The following is a 9,587-nucleotide window of genomic DNA, read 5'->3' on the forward strand; positions in this document are numbered from 1 at the left end:
GACCCAGGGATGGCATTAAGGGTAACCTTATTGTAAAAATGCTACCAATGGGAATACAACAACCTGGTCCATTGCAGTTAAAGCATACCTAAACTCAGAATTTTCACTTTACAGATAACCCTTTTTTGTAAGGTAAAAAATCTGTTTGTTTGGGTTTTTTTAAGTGCAACACTGTTTAAAAAAAAAAAAAAAAAAGGGAGCAGCACTGCCCCCTAATTCTCTATCACCTAGGCAATCAAGAATGAATGGGAGCGCAAAGCCTCCCGGGATACTCACGTCACGCAGCTTTTGTCAAAAGGGGAAAAAAGCCAATCTCACACATGTGCAGTGAGATCGGAAAGTTTTTTTTCCCAAACTATGTCACCCGATCACCCGATCTCGCATCTGCGGCGGGTGACATAGGAAGAAGAACCAGAAAAAATGGGAGAAGATGGTGGCGTCTGGGGCGCCGGCCTGAAGATGGATGGAGGAAACCTCCGGTCCGATCGAATGCTCGGCGGGATTGAAGGTAAGTGTATTTTTGTTTTGAGCACTTTTGAGTTTAACTCCCCTTTAGGAACATTCATTACTTTATGTCAGTAGCAATAGCAGCACTTGCTGCACTAACACACCTGGTAAGTGTGCTGTTTACATGTGGGGGAAGAGCTTTGGCAGAACAGCAGGAATCACCATGCACAAAGGATTTAAAAAACTTAAATAGCTAATGTTCTCTTCTACTGCTCAATTCAAAAAGCTAAAACACATAGGTAAGGATCTTTATTTTAAAAAAGGTACATTTTTCATTCAAAAAATTGGCAGTTACGTATCTGAAAATATGTATCTTATGTCTTATCATATCTTATGAAAATATGTATGTATACGTATCTTATGTAAATATATGTAACCTGTGCTTATACCCTTCTCCATGGTAGAGCCTCCAAGAATTGTGCAGCATTAGCCAGCGCACCCTGCAATCCACTGATCATAGCACGTATGTAATATTGGAATATCTAAATAACTCCTAAGGCATGTTGGTTGCTTGGCATTGCCCTTCTTGGCCAAAATAACCAAAATAAAATAATAAAACAATCTATAAAGAATATACTGTAGGTACCAATAGTCAAGCTCTGATTCTATTTCTTGGATGAGCAATTTTGAGCTATACATTTGGATATATTTTAGACCTTGGCATTGTGGGAACCTAGTTTATATTTTGCATCTACTGTATATTTTACAAACAATAAAAGTGGTCTTAAAATGACATTTGCAGAAATGCAGTCATCACTGTGGCTACCCTGTAATCCCTGGTTTATTGAGAAAAATAGCAATCTTTGGAAGGACATTTATATACAATGGACCTGATTTATTAAAGCTCTCTGGACAAGATAGACAAGAGAAGGCAAACAATCATGATAGAACCAGTGATCTAGTAAACCTGGAATGGACCTGGTCCAGAATTGAAAACATTTGTCAATTAATCCTTTTCAGGATCACCCTGGTTCTCTCATTCATGATCATCTATCTTCTCTAGTCTTGGAGAGCATGAAAAAATCTGTCCCATTGTAAAAAAAATTAGCAAAGCTATTTGTAAACTTTATTGTAATTTCATACCTCCTAATTTGAGAGGTAGGATATGCCCTACAACCAAATAAAAAGATTTACATTATAAAAATATAAAGCACACTGATAGCTAGATATGAGTTACAATGGCTACACTGTTTCACAGCCGGTAAAGGTGAATGCCAGACTGGAATGTAATATTTACCCTGCTATTCCTCCCTCTCCCTTAAGCAGCCAGCATGTTCAAATACAGGTAGTCCCCAGGGTTCCATCCGAGATAGGGACTGTAGGTTTGTTCTCAAGTTGAATTTGTATGTAAGTCGGAACATGTAAATTTGTTTAATAAATGCAATTAGGACTGATGTTTGTCCCAACATATTATTAGGCAGCGTGGTGTCAGTTACTGTGTAAAATCCTCACTGTTAGTTAATCACAAAAGAAGCACACAAAACAAATTCATGGAGCCTAGACATTCATTAACTTCTGGAGCAAGCTGTGCTTTGATATCCAAAAAGAAATAGCTGCAGAGTTTGTCTTGGGAGTTAAAGGGCTACAAGAGGCTACAGAAAGAGCTCAGTCCTTAGGATCACCCACAACCTCACCTGTGTTTGCCAAAAGATTTGTTCTGCAAGTCATGCAAACCATCCCCTCCCCTCTCCAGCCTTTGTTCTGCACACAAATGAGCAGAGAAGCCCATGAGTTCGTATCTAGGAGGCGTTCATAAGTCAGATTTATTTTATTGATAGTGTCACCTTTTCAGATGCCTATAAATGCATACAATTTTGCCTGTAGCAGCACTTATGCCTTTTTTTTTATATTGCAGTGATGTTTGGGGTGTGGTAAAAGTGTAAGTAAATATCTGAATGGCAGTAAAATGCGCCCTTCTTTCTGTTTAGTAAATTTAAAGGAATGCTATTGTCAGGAGAAAAATTGATCTGTAGGGAGACATTGCTTCAACAGCAGAGCATACAGAGCCATGTAAACAAATGGGCAATAGGTTACCATGGCAACTGTGAAGGGGACCGCAGACAGGAGCATTGATATGCAGTTTTAAACTAGGCCAAGCCTTTATTCGGAGGCCTAAATGAAACCTACATCACATAGAAATCACACACTGCCTGACAAGGCATATATGGGATAGTATGTACCATAGAATACAATGTATTAAAATATGATTTTTTCCTTTATTTCAGGGAATAAAATCTAGAATGGAGAAAAGGATAAAAACAGAAGTTGAGTTTTTTTTTATTTTTGTATCACTATGACCACTTTTAACCTATGCTTATTATTTCTCTCAGCTCTCCTTACAATTTTACAATCTCTTTTACATATACTGTAACCTAAATCTGAGACAATACGGTAAACAGTTAAATCCATATGGAGAATAATCTCTCAAAATAGAAACATTGTAGTTGAGCCCTGGTCTGGCTGTCTTAATTTTCTTCACCTTTTAGTGTCTCATTAAAACCACAACAGTATGGCACCACAGCCTAACACTACTTGAAAATGTAACATTTTTAAAGCACAGCTGTGCATAAAAAAAATAAAACATAATAACAGAACTGGATAAAAAAGAGAAGCAGTTCTTTGTCACATGACTGGCCCTCCTCCAATCATAGAGCACCCTTTGTTCCATTGAGGAAAGACAGTTTTGTAAATGGAGGGCACTAGGTCACATGTTGCTCTCTTCCACTTCACAGAGAACTTAGTGGTGATGGGGTACACACAGCACACTGTCTTTTATAAATAGGACAGTCCACTGTGTGCATGGTGTAACAGAGTGCATATGAAAATGTAATATTAGTTTATGAAATGCACCATTTATCACAAATCGTGTTCTTAATTTTACTGGTTAATAATACATGAGAGACTGATATGGGCATGATCTTTTCTCCTTTAGTTAAAATTGTGATACCTTAAATCTTCCACTATGGCTGCTACTAGGCCAGTATTTGATAAGCTAATTTAGGAATTAATGCTCAATTACTCAAGTATTGAGCAGGGTCCAGGATAATTTTTCTCAGTGAGGGTCTCCTCCCGAGATTGTTAGGGGTTATTTGAGAAATGAGCAATTTGTGCCCCTCAGGTCCGTTAAAGTGACCCCCAGTTATCTTTTTGGCTATCTGTAAGGGTGACTCTCTTCCCAATGGCCAGCAATGTAAGAGCCATTCTTCTCACTGACCAACACTCTAATATACTGTGCGCTCTGGACAGAGTAGAAGAGGTTCCCGGGTAGTAGAATCATTTCCTTGAACTCCTGAAAATTATTTTAAAGGTTCCCCTATGTTCAAAACATTGAAAAAAAGCTGGCCCAGGAGCTTGAACAATGCACCTTTAAAAGCACAACTGCAGCACTCTACAGGTTCCCATCGCTGTTTTTTCCATATCTCATTATCACTCCAAAAACTCTTGTTATAGAGATACATAGTGTATATAGATTTTTTTAACAGCCTACAAAAAAAATAGTAGTATATATTTACAAATATTTTTATTTAAATGAGCAAGGTTGTGTTTGGGTGGGTCAGGGGCTCATAATAAGATAGAAAACATCTAAACAATGCCATCAAGTGTTTGCATAGAAAACTTGCAAAGCTCAATGGCTGATCTAAGTTATCATTTTTAAACAGTAAGTTTTGAAAAATAAACATATCATGATACATTTTAATATCAAGGTATTCTTTCTCTCTTAGCATGGGAATTGTAATTTTATGCAATAAACTGTCCTATATCTGTCAGCGATAATAATTAAAATAATAGGCCTGATTTATTAAAGCACTCCAATACTTGAGACTATCATGGATGAACCTGGGTGATCCAACAAACCTGCAATGGAACAGGTCCAGGAATGAAAACATTCGCCACATATTAGCAAATGATTGTAAAAAATCCATTCCAGGTTTTCTGTATCACCCATGTTCTCCCACAATATTTATCTTCTCAAGTTTTAGAGAACTGTAAAAAATCAGTCCCAATAGTTCTGCTTTAGCAACAGTTTTGTATCCAACAATGTGCAAGGATGTATTAGGCAGATAGTGCATGATCATCCGAGGTGCATAGTCTAAGAGACACCAAGTCTTCACGAGGGCATCCCGCAAGGGGTGAGGAGCGGGTAGCCTAGAGGCCATCAGGCTCTTTGCAGCTGGGTGTCACCAGGTTGCGACCCTCGGGGCCACCCTAGGCACAGGTCTGGGCAGGCGGAAGACAAGAGTAGTCAGGGTTCAGGCACGGATCAGATCAGAGATAGCAATGGAACACAACACAGAGTAGCAAGGTAGCTGGTGCAAAGTTACAGCACAAGCCACCAATATAAGCCTCTGCCTCTTTAAGGAGTTCCTCCTCCCTGGGCTGTGTCAGTCTGAGCAAGACTGCCCACAGACATGTAAGACTAACACAGGCAGAGACATAAAGCACTTCTTTTTTTTTTTTAAAGCTGAACATCAGGCAGAAAAATAAAAAACATTAAGAGAAATGTAAATTCCTATGTTAAAAAAAGGTTATGCAGCAGCTACTAATTAATAGGTCATTATTACAGTATGTATAGGACTCTGTTGCTTCCTTTTAGTAAGACCAGTGGCTGCTATGTCTGCATCTTCTCTGGACCACCATTCATGTACATGCTGACGTTATTACATTGTCACTTCATGGGTCTTTATAAAGCAGTGAATCTGACACTCCCTGGTGGAGAATAAATTACTGCCATTTAATCAATGATTTTCCTCCAAGGAGAATTTCAGTGGATGTCAGATTTATTGCTAAATAAACAGACCCCTTAGTTGTAGTAGCAAAACATGGGACTCCTGCTCTCTGTTCTGCCCTTTCCTTCTGACTGTCGCAGGGTACATTGATGGACAGCTGAGCAGTGTGCAGAAATATGGGTGGAAACTCGTTAATAAAGTTATATTGCAACTTATCAGTCATGGTTGAATTAGTTTTTGTTTTTTAGACCTTTCTTTTTTATTTTCACCGCTTATTCTAAAAGTAACCCATTTCCTGTCTAAGCATGGCTGTGGTCACTATGTCTACAGAGAAAACCATGATTGCCATTCAGGCTGGACATCAATAATGCCTGCCTTGGTTGTTCTCTATTAAGGGACATATGGTGTGAATACCAGTTTAAACAAATAAGATAACATTGTTTCTGCTTCCAGTTTATCTCAAAGAGAGTTACAAGGATACTTGATTCTGGCAAGGAATTTTCTACACTTGCTTAAAATCTTCTGCCTGACCACCACATTTTAGAATTGGTAAACTACAATATATTCAATAAGAACAAAAAGATAGGGGAGGAAGAAATTAGTCTTTATACTGACATTCAACCCTGTATGTTAGCTTGGATTTTTTAGTACAAAGGAATTATGGTAAGCCTGGTAATCATGTTAAACCATCATAGAGCTCCCCATGCTGACTGGAAATCCTAAATATAAAAAAATGTAACATTTTACTTCTGACTATAATAGAAAAAAAGTTGAAAATGTTAATTTAATTATACATAACAAAAATATACATCCATGCTGGTAGAATGTCCATAAAAGGATTTCCTTATATTTCTGAATGCTGCAACAACAAAGTATATATCCTTATTTATCTGTTGGTTTTAATACAGTTGTTGCAATACCTGAGGGGAAGCGTCAGAAGTATACCATCACCCACAGTGATACAAATTTTAATTCTAATTTAGAATGGCCCCTATGTCTTGGCCCCTATGTTATTACCATGTTCTGTAGTGATGTAAAGGCCAGTGGAGGAAACCACAGAGTGTAGCTTGGAACCAGGGAACCAACTCTTGGAAGTATTAGAAACTGAAGATAATTGATGCTGCAATATCTCAATGAAGATTACAATACAATGCAAGATCAGAGACAAAGGCAGTGCAATAGGTGTTAACTATCTTCTTTGCAGGAGGCACTTTTGGGCACTTATTTTATTCTTTTTTTTTGTTTCAAAGTTTTTATTGAAATTTTCAAGTAAAGTAAACAATAACATTACACAACAACTTTACATAGAATCACTGAATCATTCACCCCCTTTTTAAAATTTAAATTAAAGAAATAAAATTAAGAGAAAAATAGGGGGAGGGGGATATGCAAGGGAGGGGGGATTCCCTGCTTTGGGGGGCTCGGGGTTCCCCGGGGTTCTCGGGGTTGAATTATACATGATTATAATCTAACCAGGAATTATTTTATTCTAATACCCGTTTATGTCATGTCTTGTGTGTTTTTTCCTCCATTCAATAAAAACTAGAGAAAGTACTTCAGCAGAATGTTGAGGTAAATAGGAACTAAAGAAATAATTTAATATTTAGCTTCCCTGTCACATCTGTTGTGTGATAGCATTTGCAAATATGTCATTACATTAGCTGAGTGTAGTAGAGCAAAAGCCAACTCCAGCTTTCTTTGTGTACCCACAGAACACATGACCTATTGTCTGTGCGTAGACCTTGAACCTGCTAACCCTTTATTTGGGGGGAACAATTGATAAGAAACACTGTCTGTATTACTACTTTTCCCCTGGTGTTTTTTTATGACTATTTTTCATTATTAGTACTAGTAAGCTCAGTAATGACAAATGTAAAAGCTAACAAAACTGCCTGTATGTTTCATTGGTTTCCAAAGCCACCGAGTCCCCTAAGTTTTTAATACCTTGTGTTATAACTATAAAAGGAAATCACAGTGCTTGGCAGTAACTTAGGAAGTTAAAACTACAGTTTCACTGGTATACAAACCTGCTGGACAAACCACTGCTCCATAAATTCATATAAGATTACAGATCACAGGGAGATTTTTAAAATAACAGAACAAGGTACAGGAAAAACAACCTGGAAGTCTTCAAACCAGAAGAGGATAGAACAGTAAAAATCAATGATATAGAACAGTTTTGTAGTTCAAATAAAGTCTCCTTTGTAATGTCATACATCCATCTGGGTCATTACTTACTATTACAATTATCTTACCTCATGGATTGTAAGCTCTTCGGGGCAGGGTCCTCTCCTCCTCCTGTGTCACTGTCTGTATCTGTCTGTCATTTGCAATCCCTATTTAATGTACACCGCTGTGTAATATGTTGGCGCTAAATAAATCCTATTTATTAATATTATTAATAATAATAATAATAATAAAAATAATATACTTTATTATTACATTTCCCTCCTACACAATCACACCACACAAACTACAACCTTTTAGAAATATTTGAGGCATATGAAAATATTTTGTTAAATTGTGCTTTTTTATTTTGAAGTGGCAGAAAGAAAATCAACATTAACATCATTGTATACTTTAAACAATTATATTTGGGTTAATAATATTCACTACAATGTTTGTTTTCCACTTTTAGCAGGCACAAGCCAACGTGGACTGGCACTTTTCACAGGCCCAAAGACCAGGAACCAGTGGGTTAGTATATTATTAACTATAATGATGTGTGTTGATGTGCAAAAGTTTATTTTAAGCGGGTTTTGAATTCCTAGAGAAGTCAATTCTAAATGGTCTTCGGTTACGTACACACATGGTTCTCGTTCGATAATTCGAACGAGAACCTTTACGTACACGCAAAGGTTCTCGTTCGATAATCAGCTAAGGGCTGATTTGGACGAGAATCTGGCATGTGTACAGCGCTCGTCGTCCATCGTCCAAATGACCATCCTGGAAGATCCACAGACGTGGAACCATGTTAATGAAAGTGGAGGGGAAAGAGCTCAGCGGGGTGCTGCTCCGTCATTCTCCCCCTCCCCTCTCCATAGAACAGAATGATGCTCTAAAAAAATTGACCTCTTGAAATCAATAAATACTAGACAGTGCTTTCTTTAACAATATTACTTGCAATGACAAAAGAGCTAATGATTAGCCCAACATTTAAATTGAACACTCATGCATAAATGCAAACACCACCTGATGACTGCAATTTTTTATCATGCTGACTAAGCATTCTTGTTGCTAAGATGTGGTTTAGAGCATGGGTTGATGGGCTTTTGATTGCTTTTAGTGTTTTGGGGTTTTTTTTATTTTGTTTTTCCACACATATCTAGATGCATGAGAGCAAATAAACTGTACTACCAAATTATTATATATGATAAAATGTATATCAATACAATACAATGTTTTAATTTTTCTGTTTAACATTTTTTCCACTTTGAATGTTAGCAATCAAAATAATGAGGAGAGTGGAGTATGGCCAAATAATCCGATGGAAACAGAGAGGCTTCAGGCAATGATCCTGGCATCAGCAACTGGTTAGTCTCTAAAACTATGGTACATTTCTGATAGGAAATTTGCTTGTGTTTTAATTGACAAAGACAAGTTCCTGGAATCTAAAGATGCCCATACATGTGCCAATTATTGGCAAAATAATTTTTTATTTCATATATTTAAAAATGATCAACATTTATTTAGGCTGCTCCAGACTTTGCTACCCATTCTAATTTGGCATATTGCAAAACATACCAATTTCATGGCATGTATATGTTGTACAAGTATCCCCAGAATTCAGAGATTTGACGATACATGTTTTTTTTTTTTTTTTTTTTTTAATGTGGTCAAGTATAAGCTGTATTCAGCCTAATTTGATTGTAAAGGCTGAGCTGTTCACGAAGTGTAAGGACTTTTAGTTCTCCTGTAGCTCCACATACCCCCACTCAAATGCCCCTATTCACAATTTCTATGTAATATCTTCATTGTTCAGTACTACACACTCTTTGAGCTTCTCTGCTGTGTGTGATAATTCAAATGTTAATTCCCTGACCAATTTCGCTTGTCCTTGTGTGCCAGTGTCTGTAGAATTCTGTGTACCCAATTCCATTCCCACTTCTATCAACTAAATACAGCACCTTTGTCTAAGTCCCATCACTTGTCAAAAGGGTGTAATGTCCCCTAAAACTCAAAGGCATTAACTGCACCCGGAGGGAAAAATTACAGTTCATGAATCCTTTCCCCAGGTCCTTAATGACTTATCTCTCTCTTCCCCTTGAAGTCCATGACCATGTGCTTCTCTGCATCTTGTGTCAGTGGAAACTTACGTCTTACCTTCCTCCACTCCACCATCAGTTCCTGCTG

General features: G+C 37.4%; 1 protein-coding gene across 3 annotated transcripts in view; it reads left to right on the plus strand.

Annotated features, from left to right (window-relative positions):
* Positions 1 to 9,587, plus strand: part of LOC140323510 (protocadherin gamma-C5-like) — a 37,821-nt gene that overhangs the window by 20,236 nt on the left and 7,998 nt on the right. For 2 of the 3 annotated variants that reach the window (XM_072400668.1, XM_072400666.1), the window contains exons 2-3: positions 7,873 to 7,931; positions 8,679 to 8,767. In XM_072400668.1, the coding sequence (XP_072256769.1) occupies positions 7,873 to 7,931; positions 8,679 to 8,767 (148 nt within the window). Of the gene's footprint in view, positions 1 to 7,872; positions 7,932 to 8,678; positions 8,768 to 9,587 lie in introns of those variants that run through there. The other variant, XR_011919391.1, reaches the window with a different exon arrangement.

Source organism: Pyxicephalus adspersus, chromosome 2 (assembly GCF_032062135.1).
Source record: "Pyxicephalus adspersus chromosome 2, UCB_Pads_2.0, whole genome shotgun sequence".
Lineage (NCBI taxonomy): Eukaryota > Metazoa > Chordata > Amphibia > Anura > Pyxicephalidae > Pyxicephalus > Pyxicephalus adspersus.